The sequence below is a fragment of the Schistocerca americana genome, chromosome 2 (genome assembly GCF_021461395.2).
Source record: "Schistocerca americana isolate TAMUIC-IGC-003095 chromosome 2, iqSchAmer2.1, whole genome shotgun sequence".
Lineage (NCBI taxonomy): Eukaryota > Metazoa > Arthropoda > Insecta > Orthoptera > Acrididae > Schistocerca > Schistocerca americana.
Genome location: NC_060120.1, coordinates 961,360,227 through 961,383,722, shown reverse-complemented (window position 1 = coordinate 961,383,722; position 23,496 = coordinate 961,360,227). Strand labels below are relative to the sequence as shown.

At 44.2% G+C, this 23,496-nt stretch overlaps 1 protein-coding gene across 1 annotated transcript in view; it reads left to right on the top strand.

Annotated features, from left to right (window-relative positions):
* Nucleotides 1–13,507: 13,507 nt before the first annotated feature.
* The window catches only part of LOC124594574 (IQ and ubiquitin-like domain-containing protein), an 88,743-nt gene continuing 78,754 nt past the window's right edge, over nt 13,508–23,496 (top strand). Inside the window, exon 1 of the mRNA XM_047132944.1 lies at nt 13,508–15,207. Within this exon, the coding sequence (XP_046988900.1) occupies nt 13,508–15,207 (1,700 nt within the window). The remainder of the gene's footprint in view (nt 15,208–23,496) is intronic.

Here is a 23,496-nt window from a genome sequence, read left to right as displayed (position 1 = left end):
TAATTTTTTTGTCAAGTTATTTTGTAAACGTCTACCTCTCTGGAGCCAGTCTTTTTACAAAATATTTGTTCCATTATGTGCTTATTTGAATAATTCATTTGAAAACTTGATTTATTGGAAGAACGCTACGATACAGAAGCACTTAGGAGTCGCTTGTCAGACTCTTGGACGAACTATTTACGAGTATTTGGGCTCGTGATTAAATTAGCTTATAGGGAGAACTCGAGGGAATTCGGCATTAGTAGCGCAATGAATTCTATACGACAGTGTTACTGAGATTTTCAGGGAATTTACACGGGAAAAGTTGGAAGAAAGACGGCATGCTTTCAGCAGAAAGCTCTCGAGTAAATTGGGAGAGCCAGTTACTGGGATAGAATGTAAAATATTTCAAAGTAATTATAGCACTGAAGATATAAAGCAGTAGATGTAGTGCTGAAATGTAGTATACAGTCTTTGTCATCATTCATATCTACCACTGCAAGAATCCTTATTTTATATGTCACTGTTAGTGAATTTCCTGCTATCTATGGCGTCTTATGTAAATTTTCAAATTTTTCTCTTTGGTCGTCAGTTTTCAATGATCAGTTATTTTCAATTCTTATTGTACTGCAATGTCATTAGCATATCAACTTTTTCTTCCCATACTACCTACACTAACTTATACACACACCTTCATAATTTCTTCTCCAGCCGTGTTGGATGTATTTCTTTTAAACCGTGATACGCTGCTACTATCTGCAGGATGTTTTGACCCTGTACAAACCAACTATGAGAGTATACCTTCATTTAGATGCTCGCAGGTGTTAGTATCGAATTGAGATGGTGCATAGTTGCGTTAAAACAACATCTCCTTGCTGATAACGAGAGATACAGTTACAACTCCAGTGAACGTCAGGTGACGTACTACAAACCAAAATGGAGTGGGGGCAAGGAAGTCTTACTTGTTGATTCTGTGTAATTCGAACTTATTGATAGAGAATAGTTGTGGTGACTCAACACCACCATGGCGTATCGATTTCTCGCCGCTTCAGGGACGGTTGCTGCCGCAGTTGAAACCGACGACATAGTTGAAAGAGGTCCATCTGTGATCAATTAAAAGTTTAGAGAGCTCGGTAGCACAGATCTCATACACCTGAAATAATGGTTTCTGACCACTGTTTTATTATTTAATAATACTCAGTTTAGAATCTTCTAGCGCTTGTATAATTTTGACTCTAAAAATTGGGACATCCAGTATGCATTAGGTATCAAATTAAGCCTACGAATTATAGCAAATGAAAAAAAACCTGTGTAAACATACTGATATTAAACAGGCAAACATTAGAAGGTGGTTACCAGTCACAGCCCACATCCAAAGCTCTTCAGTTGTTAAAAATGGCCACTACTGCCGCTTAACAAAACTCCCAAGTTGGGCGAACCACTGCTCGAAACATGTTTGTCAAAGTGCCCACTGCCGGAACTGCACACGTAGTTTTACACTACTGGCCATTAAAATTGCTACACCACGAAGATGACGTGCTACATACGCGAAATTTAACCGACAGGAAGAAGATGCTGTGATATGCAAATGATTAGCTTTTCAGAGCATTCACACAAGGTTGGCGCCGGTGGCGACACCTGCAACGTGCTGACGTGAGGAAAGTTTCCAACCGATTTCTCATACACAAACAGCAGTTTACCGGCGTTGCCTGGTGAATCGTTGTTGTGATGCCTCGTGTAAGGAGGAGAAATGCGTACCATCACGTTTCCGACTTTGATAAAGGTCGGATTGTAGCGTATCGCGATTGCGGTTTATCGTATCGCGACATTGCTGCTCGCGTTGGTCGGGATCCACTGACTGTTAGCAGAATATGGAATCGGTTGGTTCAGGAGGGTAATACGGAACGCCGAGCTGGATCGCAATGGCCTCGTATCACTAGCAGTCGAAATGACAGGCATCTTATCCGCATGGCTGTAACGGATCGTGCAGCCACGTCTCGATCCCTGAGTCAACAGATGGGGACGTTTACAAGACAACAACCATCTGCATGAACAGTTCGACGATGTTTGCAGCAGCATGGACTATCAGCTCGGAGACCATGTCTGCGGTTACCCTTGACGCTGCATCACAGACAGGAGCGCCTGCGATGGTGTGCTCAACGACGAACCTGGGTGCACGAATGGTAAAACGTCATTGTTTCGGATGAATCCAGGTTCTGTTTACAGCATCATGATGGTCGCATCCGTGTTTGGCGCATTCCGGCGAACGCACATTGGAAGCGTGTATTCGTCATCGCCATACTGGCGTATCACCCGGCGTGATGGTATGGGGTGCCATTGGTTATAAATCTCAGTCCCCTCTTGTTCGCATTGACGGCACTTTGAACAGTGGACGTTACATCTCAGATGTGTTACGACCCGTGGCTCTACCCTTCATTCGATCCCTGCGAAACCCTACATTTCAGCAGGATAATGCACGACCGCATGTTACAGGTCCTGTACGGGCCTTTCTGGATACAAAAAATGTTCGACTGCTGCCCTGTCCAGCACATTCTCCAGATCTCTCACCAATGGAAAACGTCTGGTAGCCGAGCAACTGGCTCGTCCCAACATGCCAGTCACTACTCTTGATGAACTGTAGTATCGTGTTGAATCTGCATGGACAGCTGTACCTGTACACGCCATCCAAGCTCTGTTTGACTCAATGCCCAGGCGTATCAATGCCCTTCTTGTCTAAACAGTTTATCGTCCATGTTTCACTTCCATACATGGCTACACTCCACACAAATACTTTCAGCAAATATTTCCAGACACTTAAACCTATACTCGAAGTTAACAAATTTCTCTTCTTCAGAAACGCTTACCTTGTCATCGCCATCCTACTTTTATATCCTCTCTACTTCGACCATCATCGGCTATTTTGCTGCCCAAGTAGCAAAACTCATCTGCTGCTTTAAGTGTCTCATTTCCGAATCTAATTCCCTCAGCATCACCTGATTTAATTCGACTATATTCTATTACCCTCCTTTCGCTTTTGCTGATGTTCATTTTACATACTCCTTTCAAGACACTGTCCATTCCGTTCAACTGCTCTTCCAAGTCCTTTCCTGTCTCTGACAGAATTACAATGTCATCGGCGAACCTCAAAGTTTTAATTTCTTCTCCATGGATTTAATTCCTACTCCAGATTCTTCTTTTGTTTCCTTTACTGCTTGTTCAATGTACAGTCTGAATAACATCGGGGATAGGCTACAATCATGTCTCACTCCATTCTCAACCATTGCTTTCCTTTCGTGCCCCTCGACTCTTATAACTGCCATCTGGTTTCTGCACAAATTGTAAATAGCCTCTCGCTCCCTGTATTTTACCCCTGCCACCTTCAGAATTTGAAAGAGAGTATTCCAGTCAACAGTGTGAAAAGCTTTCTCTAAGTCTACAAATGCTATAGACGTAAGTTTGCCTTTCCTTAACCTAGCTTGTAAGATAAGTCGTTGGGTCAGTATTGTCTCGCGTCATCCTACAAAATGGTTCAAATGGCTCTGAGCACTATGGGACTTATTATCTTAGGTCATCAGTCCCCTAGAACTACTTAAACCTAACTAACCTAAGGACATCACACACATCCATGCCCGAGCCAGGATTCGAACCTGCGACCGTAGCAGTCCCGCGGTTCCGGACTGCAGCGCCTAGAACCGCACGACTACCGCGGCCGGCGTCATCCTACATTCCTACGGAATCCAATCTAATCTTCCCCGAGGTCGGCTTCTACCAGTTTCTCCATTCGTTTGTAAAGAATTTGTGTTAGTATATTGCAAGCGTGACTTATTAAACTGATTGTTCGGTAATTTTCACGCCTGTCAGCACCTGCTTTCTTTGCAATCTTAATCCATAAAACTTTCATATCATGGGCTAGTGGCAATCGTATCTTTTTGACTGAATTGTGTAGTTTGCAATGAATGTGAAACTAAAATCAGAACGTAAAGAACTCATACTAAATGTACCACACACAATTATGTCCTATCCCAACAGTTCATGATCCGCGTTATCATCATTTTCATTAAGTACATTCTCTGGCTTGAGATTCACATGAAACTGTCCGTTCACTTTAGGCATGAAATCTAGTAGTTTTCTTATGTCTACCTGTTTCAAGTTAGATCAACTACTTTTGTTAAGTCTATATGTTTCAAGGTTGATATTTTCCTTCCGTCTACTGATTTGGACACCAGATTTTGCAAGACATTTACAAACTGGGGGGAAATAACAATTTTTGGCCTACCTCAACATGACGTGAAGAAATGATGGCCTCCCATGACTCCTATGAAGAATATGTTACTTTAAATAACAGTTCGTGGCAACCTATTGAAAATTCATCAGTGTAAAATTTCTGAAATGTAAATTGTTACCACAAACGTCACGTTTTGGGTTGATAATAAGGTTCGTAACACTCTTAAAGATTCTGAAGTCCTCAGCGTCAATTTTACGGACTGGAATGCTGAATCGTTCTGAAGTTCTAAGCGTCAGTTTTACGAACTGGATTACTGAAACCAAGGAATATGAGGTTATGTGTGGGAGCACTCCCTCAAGAGCTTCCATCTTTTATGAAGAAATTGACAGTGTTGCTAGTGAGCGTTCCTACAGCAATGAAAATTTATGCTTTGGCCAATTATGGGAGTTAATATGAGAGAAATCGGTGGGACAGCATTTCGCGTATGTTCATATATACAGCGTTGGGTTACAGTACTGATATCGCTGGCTCACCATAAGATCAAAAGATGTCAGGAGCATGCATATGTGCTATAGTCTCAAAATCGACGACGGTATAGTTTAGGCCCTTATGGTTCCCAGCGCCTCAATTGTCTAATTAGACCAACAGATCACAATCAGTACCGCACATTAAATCTTTTAATGACTCGTTTCTGCATTAAAAATCTTTGTACACAATTACGCCGATTTACTGCACCAGGTCGGTTTCTTATGGCTGGTGAAATCGAAAAATACCGAAGGAAGTGCCGCAGCGTTAAGACATTGGACTCGTTTTAGGGAGAACGGTGGTTCCAATCCTCGTCCGACCGTCTGGATCTAGGTTTCCTGTTATTTCCTTAAATCAGTTACGGCGAATGTTAGGATAGTTCCTCTGACGGAGCACGACCTATCCTTCCCTAGTCTACCCCTTGTGGTCCGTCTCTAGCCCCGAAACTTCTGCTCCGTCTCCAATCGCGTCGTCGACGGGACATTAAACCCAGAACTACCTGCCTTTTAGGTCGAAACATGTTCCCTATGACGTCCTTAATTTCTTGTTCAGCGTACCGAAAGCAGTCACTGTACTGATTAAATGGTTGGTTTTCACTTAATACATATAAATGTTTTCGGTATGAACACTACATTTTGTTGCTTTAAAAATATGACGTACGATTTTAACGCTGACCTGTCTCATGTCCAATTCGTTTTAATTTTTATCGGGAAATGCACAAACTCCGTAACGGAAGTTTACTAGATCTTTTCTTTTGTTTACCATACGCCGTCAGAGGAGTTTCAAATGTATCACCAATGTGTGGCCGGCCGGGGTGGCCGAGCGGTTCTAGTCGCTACAGTCTGGAACCGCGCGACCTCTACGGTCGCAGGTTCAAATCCTGCCTCGGGCATGGATGTGTGTGATGTCCTTAGGCTAGCTAGGTTTAAGTAGTTCGAAGTTCTAGGGGACTGATGACCTTAGAAGTTAAGTCCCATAGTGCTCAGAGCCATTTGAAACATTTTTGAACCAATGAGTGAAACTGGTGGTCACGTTGGTGGTCCTGTTGCATAGTCGCATTTCTATGGTCGTTAAATTTGATAATTATGCGGGCCATTTCAGAAGTCCCAGACACTGCACTTACGCGTGCGTTACGTAGGCGTGATCAAGTTGAAATTCATATCAGTTGTGAGCGAGACTTAAGGCCCGACGGTGGTATATGTGTTTTCTCGTTTTCGTTGCTGTGTCGTGCGTAAATCAGTTTTAAAATGGAACCTGAAACCGTGTCAGGTCGGATCACACGTAGTGGCCAGTATTCTTACAGCAAGATCGAATCCCTTCGTGGAAAGGACCCAACAGAAATTGACACCGCTTTGTGAAAGGCGTGTGGGAATAGTTTAGCAAATGATAGCACAGTAAAAATCACGATGGTCTGCTTGTCTCTTTGTAGGTCGGGTAAGCACTGAGGACAACGCAAGAAGAGGAAGATCATCAACTTCAACAGACTGAAACTGATGACACTCTGTGCGTATGACATGAATGGAGTCATAGCTAGAAACAGGCGTATACTGCAAGGTGTTTCTATGAGAAGTCTTGCATCTGAAAATTCGTCAAAGAAGCCCTGATATGCTTGCAGTAGGTGTCCCCATCTTGCACGGTAATGCAAGATCGCTTATTGTCGTACCAGTGAGAAACGCTTGACAAATATGGTTGGGAAATACTGTAGTTCAGTATCCACAACACAATCTTGATATGAGCCCAACAGACTTCGGTTTGTTTCCAGAACTGAAGGAACAACTCCGTGGAAAACGTTTTGGTTCAATTGATGAAGGTGCCCTATCGGGAATACAGAAGTTGCCAAAATGTTGGGAAACTGTCACGAGCAAGAATGGGGATGATATCGAAGGCCTGCAAAGGTATTTGTAAAATAAATTATTTTCTTCAGTTTCACATTACAGTGTGCGGAATTTTTGAAATTCGAACGAAACTCGGGCTTCCTTTTGTTTCTTGATTAGCCAGTCACACCACAACACTAGCATACCACTTCAAGTGACAACTAGCATTACACAACAAATAATTATACTGAATACGTCGGGTGTCTGGTTAAGTGTCAGCCTCTGCAGTTGACTGGTCAGAACGGCTGACTACCATGCGGAGGACCTGGGTTCGATTTCCGTTGCTGCCAGGTATTTTTCCTTGAGGAGACGACTGGAAGGTCGCACGTAGCCTCTTGATGCCGGTTGAGGAGCTAATTGACCCCACGCCTCTCTCTAACGCCCAATTGAATCTCAATGTAGACAAGTGTAATGTGCTGCGAATACAGTATAGCAGGTCAGCAACTGGAAGCAGTTAATTCTCTAAGTTATCTGGGAGCAGGCATTAGGAGTGATTTAAAATGGAATGATCATATAAAGTTGATCGTCGATAAAGCAGATGCCAGACTGAGATTCATTGGAAGAATGCTAAGGAAATGCAAACCGAAAACAAAGGAAGTATGTTACAGTACACTTGTTCGCCCACTGCTTGAATACCGCTCACCAGTGTGGGATCCGTACCATATAGGGTTGATAGAAGAGATAGAGAAGATCCAACGAAGAGCAGCGCGCTTCGTTACAGGATCATTTAGTAATCGCGAAAGCATTACGGAGATGATAGATAAACTCCAGTGGAAGACTCTGCAGGAGAGACGCTCAGTAGCTCGGTACGGGCTTTTGTTAAAGTTTCGAGAACATACCTTCACCGAAGAGTCAAGCAGTATATTGCTTCCTCCTACGTATATCTCGCGAAGAGACCATGAGGATAAAATCAGAGAGATTAGAGCCCACACAGAGGCATACCGACAATCTTTCTTTCCACGAACAATACGAGACTGGAATAGAAGGGAGAATCGATAAAGGTACTCAAAGTACCCTCCGCCACACACCGTCAGGTGGCTATCGGAGTATGGATGTAGATGTAGATGTAGATCCAATGACGGAATTGGCAGTACATGACACGCGGTCGGCAATGGAATTGTGATTCTCGACGTATGTAAAATACAATGTTTAGCGGCAAAACTATCCAAGAATTTGGGAAAGTGACTGTACTGACTGATGCAGTTAGTCAGTGTACTTAGAGCTGTATTGACGAGAAAACCACACTGCATTTCTTTGACGTACAGTCACCGTTCAAAATGAGCGCAGCAATTGAAATTCCTACCTTACGTAAAATGTGATTTTTAGTAGCAAAAACTCTCAAAGAACTCATCACAGAGTTTTCGCTGTGTTTTTACCGAATACGATGAGTGATGAGTTGGGCGTCAGTGGCGTCGTTTGTTTTAGATTCGAGGGACGAATGTTCACCTTGGTTCTCAGCCATACTCTGCCCGGCAAGCAAGTGAGTTGTCGTGTCTTTTCGAACGGACTGTTTTGAATATGCGTTCTACACCCCAGACCTAATCCGACGTGATTTACGCCTCTTTATACATGTGAGAAAGTGGCTATGCTCCATAAGCTTTGACTCCGACGAAGAAATTCAGCAAGTATTCTAAGGCGGCTGAATTTGATACAAGGGGTATTTTTCAATAAGTTCAAAATGTTCAAATGTGTGTGAAATCTTATGGGACTTAACTGCTAATGTCATCAGTTCCTAAGCTTACGCGCTTCTTAACCTAAATTATCCTAAGGACAAACACACACGCCCATGCCCGAGGGAGGACTCGAACCTCCGCCGGGACCGTTTTCAGTAAGTTACGACGTATTAGAAACAGTTGAATCTGACTGGGTGGAGAAGTAATACAAAGGTGTAGTTTTAAGATTTTTTTTATATGGGCGGTGACTTCAAAAAGTGAATTATGCGTTTTTATGACAGGCGAAATACCCTCAGACTTCAAGAAGAATATAATAATTCCAATCTCAAAGAAAGCAGGTGTTGACAGATGTGAAAACTACCGAACTATCAGCTTAATAAGCCACGGCTGCAAAACACTAACACGCATTCTTTACAAACGAATGGAAAAACTGGTAGAAGCTGACCTCGGGGAAGATCGGTTTGGATTCCGTAGAAATGTTGGAACACGTGGGCAATACTGACCCTACGACTTATCTTAGAAAATAGATTAAGGAAAGGCAAACCTACGTTTCTAGCATTTGTAGACTTAGAGAAAGCTTTTGACAATGTTGACTGAAATACTCTCTTTCAAATTCTGAAGGTGGCAGCGGTAAAATACAGGGAGCGAAAGGCTATTTACAATTTGTACAGAAACCAGATGGCAGTTATAAGAGTCGAGGGTCATGAAAGGGAAGCAGTGGTTGGGAAGGGAGTGAGACAGGGTTGTAGCCTATCCCCGATGTCATTCAATCTGTATATTGAGCAAGCAGTAAAGGAAACAAAAGAAAAATTCGGAGTAGGTATTAAAATCCACGGAGAAGAAATAAAAACTTTGAGGTTCGCCGATGACATTGTAATTCTGTCAGAGACAGCACAGGACCTGGAAGAGCAGCTGAACGGAATGGACAGTGTCTTGAAAGGAGGATATAAGATGAACATCAACAAAAGCAAAACAAGGATAATGGAATGTAGTCGAATTAAATCGGGTGATGCTGAGGGAATTTGATTAGGAAATGAGACGCTTAAAGTAGTAAATGAGTTTTGCTATTTGGGGAGCAAAATAACTGAGGATGGTCGCAGTAGAGGAGATATAAAATGTAGACTGGCAATGGCAAGGAAAGCGTTTCTGAAGAAGAGAAATTTGTTAACATCGAGTATAGATTTAAATGTCAGGAAGTCATTTTTGAAAGTATTTGTATGGAGTGTAGCCATGTATGGAAGTGAAACGTGGACGATAAGTAGTTTAGACAAAAAGAGAATAGAAGCTTTCGAAATGTGGTGCTACAGAAGGATGCTGAAGATTAGATGGGTAGATCACATAACTAATGAGGACGTATTGAATAGGATTGGGGAGACGAGAAGTTTGTGGCACAACTTGACTAGAAGAAGGGATCGGTTGGTAAGACATGTTCTGAGGAGATGAAGAAGCTTGCACAGGATAGAGTAGCATGGAGAGCTGCATCAAACCAATCTCTGGACTGAAGACCACAACAACAACGACAGACCAGGTAACTTCTACTTAATGCTGCACTACAGATTACAGTGGCACAGATACATGACAGAATTTTTCAACATAGTGACCAAGTCTCTGTAAACAACGGTTGGAACGGCCTACCAATCATTCAGTTCCTTAACGACCAATCTGCACCTTGGTCACGGAGCCATTCGAGAATCTCTGTCTGGACGTCCTCATCGTTGGAAAATCTCTTCAAGCCCAGATGTTCTTTCAGCTTGCCGAAAAGATGGAAATCGTTTGGTGACGATCTGGACTCCCGCTCAGCATCACCCACGTCTGTGCGGCCTTAGTTGTATTGTTGGCACGATTTCGTTATTGATGGGCGCTGCATTCCATTTCGTCTACTTACCGACAGAATTCCATGGCGAATCTACTTGCAGCGTGGCCTTTTTACCCACAAGAATCGCACTGTCCTGCGTACTTAAACTTTGGAATACGTTTCAGGTTTCCTCACCATTTCAGTCGCACACTGTGATGAATATGTTATCCGTACCGCAGCAGAACTGAGGCTGCAGGAAACCCAAAACGTATACTCTCATCTGACGATGCGCTACTCTTCTTGCGCAATGCTCTTACTTTGTTAAGTCCCAGCGTATTTGATTTAAATCTTATTTACTCTGAAGAGCCAAAGACACTGGTACACCTGCCTAATAACGTGTAGGGCCCCCGCAAACACGCAAAAGTGCAACACTACTCTGCTAATATCTGAAGTGGTGCTGCAGGAAACTGACGCCATTCGAATCCTGCAGAGCTGTCCGTAAATCCGTAAGACACAAGGGATGGAGATCTCTTCCCAGAAATGATCAATTATGTTCATGTTTGGGGAGTTTGGTGACCAACGGAAGTGCTTAAACTCAGAACAGTGTTCCTGAAGCCACTCTGTAGCAATTCTGGAAGTGTGGGGTGTCGCATTGTTCTGCTGGAATTGCCCAAGTCCATCGGAACGCAAAATGAACATGAATGAATGCTGGTGATGAGACAGGATGCTTATGTATGCTTCGCCTGTCGGAGTCGTATCTAGACGTATCAGGGGTCCCATATCACTCCAACTGCGTACATCCCACACCATTACAGAGCCTCCACCAGGGACTGAAATGCTGACCCGTTCACGTCCATCCAGTCGATACAATTTGAAACGAGACTCGTCCGACCAGGCAACATGTTTCCATTCATCAACAGTCCATTGTCGATGTTGACGGGCCCAAGCGAGGCGTAAGGGTACACGAGTAGACTTTCAGCTCCGAAAGCCCGTATCGATGATGTTTCGTTGAACGGTTCGCGCGCTGACACTTGTTGATGGCCCAGTACTGAAATCTGCAGCAATTTGCGGAAGGGTTGTACTTCCGTCACGTTGAATGATTCTCTTCAGTCGTCGTTGGGCCCGTTCTTGCAGGATCTTTTTCTGGCTGCAGCGATGTAGGAGATTTGATGTTTTACCGGGATCCTGATATTCACGGTATGCTCGTGAAATGGTCGTATGGAAAAATCCCAACTTCAGCGCTACGTCGAAGATGCTGTGTCCCATCGCTCGTGCGCCGACTATAACACCACGTTCATACTCACTTACACTTGATAACCTGCCATTGTAGCAGCAGAAACCGATATAACAACTGCGACAGACGCTTGTTGTCCTCGTATATAGGCGTTGCCGTCCTCGGCACCGTATTCTACCTGTTTACATATCTCTGTATTTTAATATGCATGCCTATACCAGTTTCTTTGGCGCTTCAGTGTATGTCCTAGCGTAGATTGCTTCCTGGGTAGTCTGCTATATCACTTATGAAAGTTCGTATTTATGCTTGCAATGTGTATTTATAATTGTAATGTCAGTTCCGATTGATGTACTCCACCGAAAGCTATTTTCATTCATTCACTACCAATCATTCTGTTGTGTCATTTGCTACTCTTTCGATCTTCTCATACTTGCCGCAACTTGTTCTGGTCGTGATGTCTTCATAGTACATTTTTCTAGGATGTCCTCTTGAATTCTGCCTAATAACGTGCCTTCATACACGTTTATGAAAAAGTTGTTGTGGCTAAACATACATTCCGTAAATTTAAACTTCCTTGTCTCTATAAATTTACCTGTATCGCTCTTATTGGCCTTCTGACCACCTTTATATCACGTAGTTTTCCCAGTTTTGTAGATTTTGTTTTTATACAGAATTATGGGGCATTTTCCGCCATATTCACACCTCTGTTACCTCCTGCCAGGTCTTACATTGTTTCTCCAGTGTCCCGATTTCACACCCATATAAATGTTTACCCCGTAGAAATGAATCTGTGAAGGATTTCCGTATTTACACATTGATTTGCGTGCTTGTGAGAATGCTTTTTTGAGCCGTGAACGTATGTATGGTGGTGCTATTATTCTCTTTGTTTGCCTGAAATCTCTGTTATCTTTTGTAATCATACTGCCGATGTGTCAGCAGGCTTTACTTGATTAGCTTTAGTGCTGTGAATTTTAATCTAAATATTAGTCTATTTACCATGATTCCTAATCGCCATTACTATAATTTTCTGTTTTTGTGCATCAGGTAGCATGTACAGCATTATGTTCATTTCCATTTTGAATCTGCAACCATCGCTATGTGTCAGCAAGTTCAATGTCGTGTATATTTCTACTTTTTGATTTAATTTTTGTTGTGTTGCCTTTCCTGTTTTATACGGTCTTCAGTCTATATGTTATACAGCTATGAAGGCACAGGAATTTCCAGCTTTACTGCTTTTCTGATTTTTTCCTCATTTTTTAATCACATTCATACAGGTTTCAGTGGTCCGTTTATTATGTAAGCTGTAAATTATTCTTTTGAACCGTCCCAGTTTTCTCCATAGTGAGAAAACACTAGTCTAGTTGAAAGAAGCGAAAGTCTCTTCCTCATTATAGAAACAGAAACGGGACTACTTGGTCATTTTTGACCTTCCTTCCAGCGTCGGATGCGAGTCTGTAATTGCTTCTCTTGTTCTTGCAGCTATTCTAAACCCAGACTGTTCTGCAATAATGCACTGATGGGCTTTTCTTTTTATTGAACTTTTGTTCCGTATGTTAAGAGGTATCTTGAGAGACAAGAGAAAGGAGGTATCTTAAGAGACACGAGAAAGGACATCCAGTGCCCTGTAATTGGTTTTGTCAACTGCCTTTGCTATATTTTTAAATTGCTGTTTATCATATCGTCTGGTAAGACAATATTTTCATAGCATTCATTAATTTTGTTGAACACTTTTTCCTGTAATTTCGTGAATTCTGTAGAGATGTCAAGAATACCGGTTGTCTTTTCATCTTTAAGTACGTCATACACATGTCGAATTTTGATATTTGTTCACTACAGAGAGCTTCGATGTTCTGTTTATGTCGTGTAGTCATTTAATCGCTAGGCTTCAGTAACATTCTATCTTGATCTCCGATAATTACAGACCGCCCTACGTTACAACTGGAATGCTCTAAATTTCCTTTAGGCTTCATCTTGTCACTCCATTTGGTGATATTTGGTTATCTCATTGGCAATCTCTTATCCCAGTTTGCTTTTTCTTGACTGCGTTTAACTGTAATTTTATTCTGATATTTTACACTTTTCAACATTTTCCATCCTGCTGCCTTTATTTCCTCTGCAGTTTTGCTTTATACCTTAATACTTTTGTTATTATTGATAGTGTCTTTTTATTCAGAAACAGCAAATTAATAAGAGTCAGCGGAGATGGACGTGATAATAGAAGAAGATGCTTTGCGGGAAGATGCAAGCAGCTTGGATGAAGAGGGGGAGTGTCTATGTACCCCAAATGAAAGCACCACGTCGACTGCTAGGAGCGAAGCCACGCTCGAGGAAATCCGGCGACTTTTTGAGGAACATCGCTACGTTGGAGAAGAGTCTGCCTTCTACCAGCCAACTGACCTCGATCGCGTCACAGTTAAATTCATGATGGAAACTGGGGCTTGCTTCGTCGAGGAATTCTGGCCTATAACTACTATCTCTAAAGTAAAGGAAGTTTTATCAGAGGCGTTTGAAATTCCAACTTGCGTGATTGTTCTGACACTGAATGGAGAGATGCTGTCGGATGAGTCCTCGCTACAGTCACTGGGACTCAGTACTTCCCAAATTGCTATCATGGAAATTACTTCAGCGGATCCCTTTTACCCAGTACTACTGAGCAACGTTCCAGAGAAAATGAGAAACAAGCGCATCATTAGAGTTAGAGTCCAGGTGGAATACGGGGAATTCAAAGAGGTGAGAGTAATAATTGTCTGGAAGCTTGCAAAGAAACCGTTCCTCGGTGGTTTTCGGCATAAGGAAACCGCTGTCGAATACCACCACGCTTTCTCTCAGACACAACCTTTTCCGCAAAAGCCGTACAAGCAGAAGAACGACCGCGACACTCAGACAGCTTGGTGGCGAGACGAGCAGCAGATGACAGTGTGTGACAGGGCGACGCAGAACTATCGCAGGGATTACTACATCCCTTGGAAGGGCGACGTCATCAAGACGGCGAAGGAGTACGTGACGGCGGAGGAGCAGGAAAGGCGCCGAGACCTGGAGCGCAAGGTGCGCGTCATCCAGCGGTACGTGCGCGCGTGGCTTATCAGGAGGATGATCAGACGGGCCAGCGAGGAACAGCGCCGGCGCGTCGCCAGGGAGGCCGAGCAGGAGAGACTGCGGATCGAGGCCAGGGAGACAAGGATCAAGGCGGACATCGTTAAGAGCACCTTCCCGCGCAGGCGCGCCGACTTCGAGATGCTGTACTCCGCGGTGGAGCAGTGGCGGTCCGCGGAGGCCGACCGCATCCAACGGTCGCAAAAGGCCCAGGCCACCAAGTGCGCCGAGTACGCGCAGGTGCTCGAGAAGGAGGTGAAGAACCTGTTCGAGATCGAGAAACAGAGGCTGTCCGTCAAGCAGGAGAGGCTGCGCAGAAAGGAGCTGGAAGTGATCGACAGGTGCGCCGAGCCCATCACCTGGACCGGCTACAAGGGGATGAAGGTGTCGATGGACACGTTGCGCAACCAGAGGGCGAGGGAACTGAGGGAGCTGTACTCGGCGCTGTGCCGCGAGGAGGCGCCGCTGGAGAGCCGCGTCGACCTGCTGATGGCCGTCAAGGACGCGCTGGTGGTGCACCGCGAGCCGCCGCTGGTGGACGACATCATCGAGCTGGTAGACCGCGAGTGCGACTTGCTGGTGCGCGGCCTGAACACCGACCAGCTGGAGGCGCTGAGGGCGCGCCTGCGCAGCCTCTTCCTGCAGCTCATGAAGACGCCAGAGTTCAACCCGGAGGTGGCCAAGTACTCGCTCGAGTACAGCTACAAGGGGCTAGAGTTCTCGCTCTCCCTGTGCGTGCGCTGCCAGAACTTGCTGCCGCGGGAGAAGTTTCTGCCTGGGAACCGCGACGAGCAGCTGCAGTTCTGCAGGTTGGTGGCACATTTTATCGTCAATTCTGTTCATTTACACTACTGGCCATTAAAATTGCTACACAAAGAAGAAATGCAGATGATAAACGGGTATTCATTGGACAAATATATTATACTAGAACTGACATGTGATTACATTTTCACGCAATTTGGGTGCATAGATCCTGAGAAATCAGTACCCAGAACAACCAACTCTGGCCGTAATAACGGCCTTGAAAAGCCTGGGCGTTGAGTCAAACAGAGCTTGAATGGCGTGTACAGGTACAGCTGTCCATGCAGATTCAACACGATACTACAGTTCATCAAGAGTAGTGACTGGCATGTTGGGACGAGCCAGTTGCTCGGCCACCAGACGTTTTCAATTGGTGAGAGATCTGGAGAATGTGCTGGACAGGGCAGCAGTCGAACATTTTTTGTATCCAGAAAGGCCCGTACAGTACCTATAACATGCGGTCGTGCATTATCCTGCTGAAATGTAGGGTTCCGCAGGGATCGAATGAAGGGTAGAGCCACGGGTCGTAACACATCTGAGATGTAACGTCCACTCTTCAAAGTGCCGTCAATGCGAACAAGAGGGGACTGAGATGTATAACCAATGGCACCCCATACCATCACGCCGGGTGATACGCCAGTATGGCGATGACGAATACACGCTTCCAATGTGCGTTCGCCGGAATGCGCCAAACACGGATGCGACCATCATGTTGCTGTAAACAGAACCTGGATTCATCCGAAAAATGACGTTTTGCCATTCGTGCACCCAGGTTCGTCGCTGAGTACACCATCGCAGGCGCTCCTGTCTGTGATGCAGCGTCCACGGTAACCGCAGCCATGGTCTCCGAGCTGATAGTCCATGCTGCTGTAAACGTCGTCGAACTGTTCGTGCAGATGGTTGTTGTCTTGCAAACGTCCCCATCTGTTGACTCAGGGATCGAGACGTGGCTGCACCATCCGTTACAGCCACGCGGATAAGATGCCTGTCATCTCGACTAATAGTAATACGAGGCCGTTGGGAACCAGCACGGCGTTCCGTATTACCCTCCTGAACCCACCGATTCCATATTTTGCTAACAGTCATTGGATCTCGACCAACGCGAGTAGCAATGTCGCGATACGATAAACCGCATTCGCGATAGGCTACAATCCGACCTTTATCAAAGTCGGAAACGTGATGGTACGCATTTCTCCTCCTTACACGAGGCATCGCAACAACGTTTCACCAGGCAACGCCTGTCAACTGCTGTTTGTGTATGAGAAATCGGTTGTAAACTTTCCTCACGTCAGCACGTTGTAGGTGTCGCCACCGTCGCCAACCTTGTGTGAATGCTCTGAAAAGCTAATCATTAGCATATCACAGCATCTTCTTGCTGTCGGTTAAATTTCGCTTCTGTAGCACGTCATCTTCGTGTTGTAGCAATTTTAATGGCCAGTAGTGTATGTAGAAGCAAATTAATCCGAACGAAGTTTTCACTCTGCAACGGAGTGTGCACTGATATGAACTTCCTGGCAGATTAAAACTATTTGTTGGACCAAGATTCGAACTTAGGACCTTTGCCTTTCGCTGGCAAGTGCTCTACAAACTGAGATACTCCAGCTCAACCTAGGTGGGAGACGAGGTACTGTCGGAAGTGAAGCAGTACCTCTTCTCCCACTTTCCAAACTTCATAGAAGCTCTCCTACGAACGTTGCAAGACAGGAAACACCTATCAGGCTGTGGATAAGCCATGTCTCCACAATATCCTTTCTTCCAGGAGCGTTAGTTTTGCGAGGTTCGAGATTCGAACTCCGGACCTTTGGCTTTCGATGGCAAGTGCTCTACCACAGGAGCTGCTCCAGCGCGACCCGCGACGAGTCCTCAATGCTTTACTTCCGCAAATACTTCGTCTCCCACATTCCAAATTTCATAGAAGCTCTCCTGAGACCCTTTCAATACTGAAAACATCCAGTAAGCTGTGGCTAAGCCATGTCTCCACGATATCCTTTCTTCCAGGTGCACTAATCTTGCAATGTTCGCAGGGGAGCTTCTGTGAAGTTTGGAATGTAGGAGTCAAAGTACTGTTAAAAGTAAAGCTGGGAGGATGGTTCGTGAGTAGTGTTTGGGTAACTCCGTCGGTCGAGCAATTTCCCGCGAAAGGCAAAGCTATAGAGTTCGAGTCACGGTTTGACACACAGTCTTAGTCTGTCATGAAGTTTCTCTTAGACTGTTTGCAGATGATGATGTCATCCGAATATGAAAACTAATTGCAGAATGTTTTAGACACGATGCCTGTATGGTGTGAAAAGCGGCAATTGACCTCAAACAATGAACGGTGTGAGATCCCCCACATGAATACCAGAAAGAAAGTTCTTTAAATTTCAGTTACACGATAAATTACACAAATTTATAGGATGTCAATTCATCCTAGAAATTGCAATTACTAAAACTTCTGTGAAGTGTGGGAAGTAGGAGGCAAGGTACTGGCGGAAGTAAAGCTGTGATGGTGGCTCGTGAGTAATGCTTGGGAAACTCAGTCGGTAGAGCAATTTCCATCACAAAGAGAACATTTTGAGGAAGCCGATCCAAAGACTGCATTTAATCTGCAGAACACTTAGAAGCCGAAAAAAATCTACTAAACAAACTGCTTGCGATAAGCCTGTCCGTCCCACTCATAACTAGTGCTGCGCGGTGTGGGACCCTTGCCAGATAGGAATAACGGCGCACATCGAAAAAGTCCAAAGAAGGGCAACTCGTTTTGTATTGGCGCGAAATAGGGGAAAGAGTGTCACGGTTATAATACGAGAATTGGTGTAAAACTCATTAAAACAAAGACCTATTTCACTGCGACGGTATCATTATACGAAATACACCACTGGCCATTAAAACTGCTACACCACGAAGATGAAGTGCTACAGACGCGAAATTAACCGACAGGAAGAAGATGCTGTGATATGCAAATGATTAGCTTTTCAGAGCATTCACAGAAAGTTGTCAACGGTGGCGACACCTACAACGTGCTGACACGAGGAAAGTTTCCCACAGACTTCTCATACACAAACAGCAGTCGACAGGCGTTGCCTGGTGAAACGTTGTTGTGATGCCTCGTGTAAGGAGGAGAAATGTGTACCATCATGTTTCCGACTTTGATAACGGTAGGATTGTAGCCTATCGCGATTGCGGTTTACCGTATCGCGACATTGCTGCTCGCGTTGCTCGAGATCCATTGACTGTTAGCAGAATATGGAATCGGTGGGTTCAGGAGGGTAATACGGAACGCCGAGCTGGATACCAACGGCCTCGTAACACTAGCAGCCGAGATGACAGGCATCTTATCCGCATGGCTGTAACGGATCGTGCATCCACGTCTTGATCCCTGAGTCGACAGATGGGGACGTTTGCAAGACAACAACTATCTGCACGAACAGTTCGACAACATTTGCAGCAGCATGGACTATCAGCTCGGAGACCATGGCTGCGGTTACCCTTGACGCTGCATCACAGACAGGAGCGCCTGCGATGGTGTACTCAACGACAAACCTGGGTGCACGAATGGCAAAACGTCATTTTTTTCGGATGAATCCAGGTTCGATTTACAGCATCATGATGGTCGCATCCGTGTTTGGCGGCATCGCGGTGAACGCACATTGAAAGCGTGTATTCGTCATCGCCATACTGGCGCATCACCCGACGTGATGGTATGGGGTGCCATTGGTTACACGTCTCGGTCACCTCTTGTTCACTCTGACAGCACTTTGAACAGTAGACATTTCAGATATGTTACGACCCGTGGCTCTACCCTTCATTCGATCCCTGCGAAACCCTACATTTCAGCAGGATAATGCACGACCGCATGTTGCAGGTCCTGTACGGCCCTTACTAGATACAGAAAATGTTCGACTGCTGCCCTGGCCTGTACATTCTCCAGATCTCTCACCAACTGAAAACGTCTGGTCAATGGTGGCCGACTAACTGTCTCGTCACAATACGCCAGTCACTACTCTTGATGAACTGTGCTATCGTGTTGAAGCTGCATTGGCAGCCATACCTGTACACGCCATCCACGCTCTGTTTGACTCAATGCCCAAGCGTATCAAGGCCATTATTACGGTCAGAGGTGGTTGTTTTGGGTACTGATTTCTCAGGATCTATGCACCCAAATTGCGTGAAAATGTAATCACATGTCAGTTCTAGTATAATATATTTGTCCAATGAATACCCGTTTATGATCTGCATTTCTTCTTGGTGTAGCAATTTTAATGGCCAGTAGTGTATTTCTCATCCCAATCCTTTTCAATGACCGTCTGTCGCGATACTCAACAGATAGTTTCGTCCGCATTGTGACTTAGCGGACGTTGTTTTTCCGCTTTTTATGTATGTATGTATGTATTCGTTATGGTGCCTCTTAAACACCACACACTTCGGATCCCTTGGTTACGGAAGCACCCACTACACGAGCACCTACAATTTGACCACGTTCGAATTCACTTCTCTCAGGCCCTGTGCAATGACAGCTACGTAGAACAGTGCTCTGACCACGACTGACATTTGCAACGTATCGAGGATATTGCATAGGTGCTGTTAGTGCTCAAATACAACAGCACAACCTGCAAGCTTCGCTAGCATCTACATTTACGTTCACGTATGCATTTCTCGTGGTGATTCCATCATACTGTCCAACACTTGTACGTCTAGATCTCAACCTACATGACTACTCTATAATTAACACTTAAGTATTCAGCAAAGGGATCGCGAAAACGCTTTCAGAGTATTTCTCCATCGCTCCATTCTCAAATTACACGTGGGAAAAAAAGGACACCTAAATATTTCCGTGCGAGCTGTTATTATATTAGGATAGTTCCTCCGATGTAGGAGGGAGTCAAAAAAAGATGGAGGCAGTTGGCGATTAATACACTACTGGCCATTAAAATTGCTACACCAATAAGAAATGCAGATCATAAACGGGTATTCATTGGACAAATATATTATACTAGAACTGACATATGATTACATTCTCACGCAATTTGGGTGCATAGATCCTGAGAAATCAGTACCCAAAACAACCACCTCTGACCGTAATAATGGCCTTGATACGCTTGGGCATTGAGTCAAACAGAGCGTGGATGGCGTGTACAGGTATGGCTGCCAATGCAGCTTCAACACGATACCACAGTTCATCGAGAGTAGTGACTGGCGTATTGTGACGAGCCAGTTGCTCGGCCACCATTGACCAGACGTTTTCAGTTGGTGAGAGATCTGGAGAATGTACAGGCCAGGGCAGCAGTCGAACATTTTCTGTATCTAGTAAGGGCCGTACAGGACCTGCAACATGCGGTCGTGCATTATCCTGCTGAAATGTAGGGTTTCGCAGGGATCGAATGAAGGGTAGAGCCACGGGTCGTAACATATCTGAAATGTCTACTGTTCAAAGTGCTGTCAGAGCGAACAAGAGGTGACCGAGACGTGTAACCAATGGCACCCCATACCATCACGTCGGGTGATGCGCCAGTATGGCGATGACGAATACACGCTTCCAATGTGCGTTCACCGCGATGTCGCCAAACACGGATGCGACCATCATGATGCTGTAAACAGAACCTGGATTCATCCGAAAAAAAATGACGTTTTGCCATTTGTGCACCCAGGTTCGTCGTTGAGTACACCATCGCAGGCGCTCCTGTCTGTGATGCAGCGTCAAGGGTAACCGCAGCCATGGTCTCCGAGCTGATAGTCCATGCTACTGCAAATGTCGTCGAACTGTTCGTACACATGGTTGTTGTGAAACGTCCCCATCTGTTGACTAAGGGATCGAGACGTGGATGCACGAGCCGTTACAGCCTTGCGGATAAGATGCCTGTTATCTCGACTGCTAGTGATATGAGGCCGTTGGGATCCAGCACGGTGTTCCGTATTACCCTCCTGAACCCACCGATTCCATATTCTGCTAACAGTGATTGGATCTCGACCAACGCGAGCAGCAATGTCGCGATACGATAAACCGCAATCGCGATAGGCTACAATCCGACCTTTATCAAAGTCGGAAACGTGATGGTAATCATTTCTCCGCCTTGCACGAGGCATCACAACAACGTTTCACCAGGCAACGCCGGTCAACTGCTGTTTGTGTATGAGAAATCGGTTGTAAACTTTCCTCATGTCAGCACGTTGCAGGTGTCGCCACCGGCGCCAAACCTGTGTGAATGCTCTGAAAAGCTAATCATTTGCTTATCACAGCATCTTCTTCCTGTCGGTTAAATTTCGCGTCTGTAGAACGTCATCTTCATGTTGTAGCAGTTTTAATGGCCAGTAGTGTAAGAGTACGACAGCTGTGGAAGGCGTTGCAGAATTGACTGTCGCACTAGAGAACCCTGTCAGTAGCAAAACACCAATAATGTGATTCCTTAAGTAGGGAACTGTAGCGCGAGCTGGAATTCCGAAACCACTGATCAGTGACGCAAATGACCGTAACAGATCACCTTAAATTGTTAGTGTGTCGTTAAACTGAAACTTGTGTGTCATATTTATGTTCTTAGTTCTAAATACACGTAATACTTGGACATGTTTACGTAAACTTTATCAACCACAGCAGCTCAGATAAATTTGAAACAGTTAGTTATGCGACACTCACTGCTCGTCTTATGCAGGACATTTACACATGTCGACAGCCGCAACCTAACTATTAATACTAGCACGCTAGCTTACAACCATTGTTAACGGAGTGCGTAAGTTAGCTACGAATAAGCCATTATTTTGCTGTTCGAATAATGCAGAAAACTATAGTTTATTAACTTACTTCCGTTGCCACCCTTGACGTCTCCAAGGGAGACAAGAGGGGTCATTCGCCTCTTCTTGTAATATTGGTTACAGATTTTAATTTCTTACGAACTTCTCAGCGATTGCCTACGATCCTACAAAGTTGCAGATTTAGCGTTGCCGAGCGCTATGTGAATTATTGTGGCTCTGATAATTTATTTTGATTGCACCGTTTTGAGAAGTTTTAATTTTGCCTTTTTCCTGATAATTTCTGTTGCTTCCTAACAGGATTTTCTCAGTCGTTCAAATTTTTTTCCTGTTTCAGATTGTCTTCTTCAGTGACAAACTAACATTACTGGTAATGGTACGTGGATAAAAAACTAGTTGAATACTCCGGATTTACTCACAAACAGGTCGTTGAATAAAAAAAATGGTGGCATTCATGCTAATAATATAGAAACATGTACTAATGAAATATGCAAACAATTTCAGTATCAAAGCTATCCACCTAGAAAACATTAAGTGGATGCCTATCAATCATTTAAGGCACAATAAAGTTTGTGTAATTGCGGTGAAATTTAGTTTTCGCGGCTCTATACGTTCTCAGACTGGAGGATGGGAGATTACAGTATTCACAGCCCATTGACGAAGAGGGGCAGCTCAAACTCAGAATGGATAATAGGGAAGGAAAAAGTTCCTCTCTTCTTCAAGGCAACCAACAGGGTACTAGCCTTACGTAATTTAGAGAGAAAATGTGATTTTTGGTCTACAGCATTTATACTCTGTCTTGCTGCTGAGTCAGCAAAACTAGAGATCATATAAACGCGCAGCCTCTTTTTTTAGAAACTTATTTTTACATTTTTTCGTTTTTCCTTAATTTGAATTTATAAATTAATTAATTCAATTTAAATCTTGAATTGTTGAGTAGAATAAGAGGTGAAATAACAGTGGAATTATCTGTACGATAAACATGATAGATTCTTGGAAATAATAATGCTTGTATACATGATCACATAACAGTATTGCTATACGGCATACGAGGAGATGAATTTGGAGAGTTTCCTGAACAATTAAAATTCAGAGTGAATTAATACTACTTGGATGTTTTCATTTTAAACTATATATTTACAAAGATCTGTGCGGAATAAAATTCGTTATTATGTATTTTACGTAGTTGTTTCCCAGAAGGAAATCTAAAATATTATATATTATTAATAACTGGCTCCAAAAAATCAAGTTACAGTTTTTGAGTGATTTGTTTTGTCTCTAAGTCCACTGCTTCGTATAGAGGAAGATTACGGGGTGTATCGACAGTCATTCAGACAATGAAAAGGCGTTTTTGCTCAGTGTTTTGATGTCGGTAACCTTTGACTTCCAGGGACTCGTTGCAAAATAATTCATTCGGTTTGTTCTCCCAGTTACTTTGGTGACTGTCGGATAGAGAAAATACAAGTACATAACTACTGGTGCGAGAATACGGAATGTGTGACATGCTTGTAGAGAAAGCGTGTCTAGGGACCCATGGTGCTCTTTGACACTCCTTTGCTCTCCGCCTCAAGGTT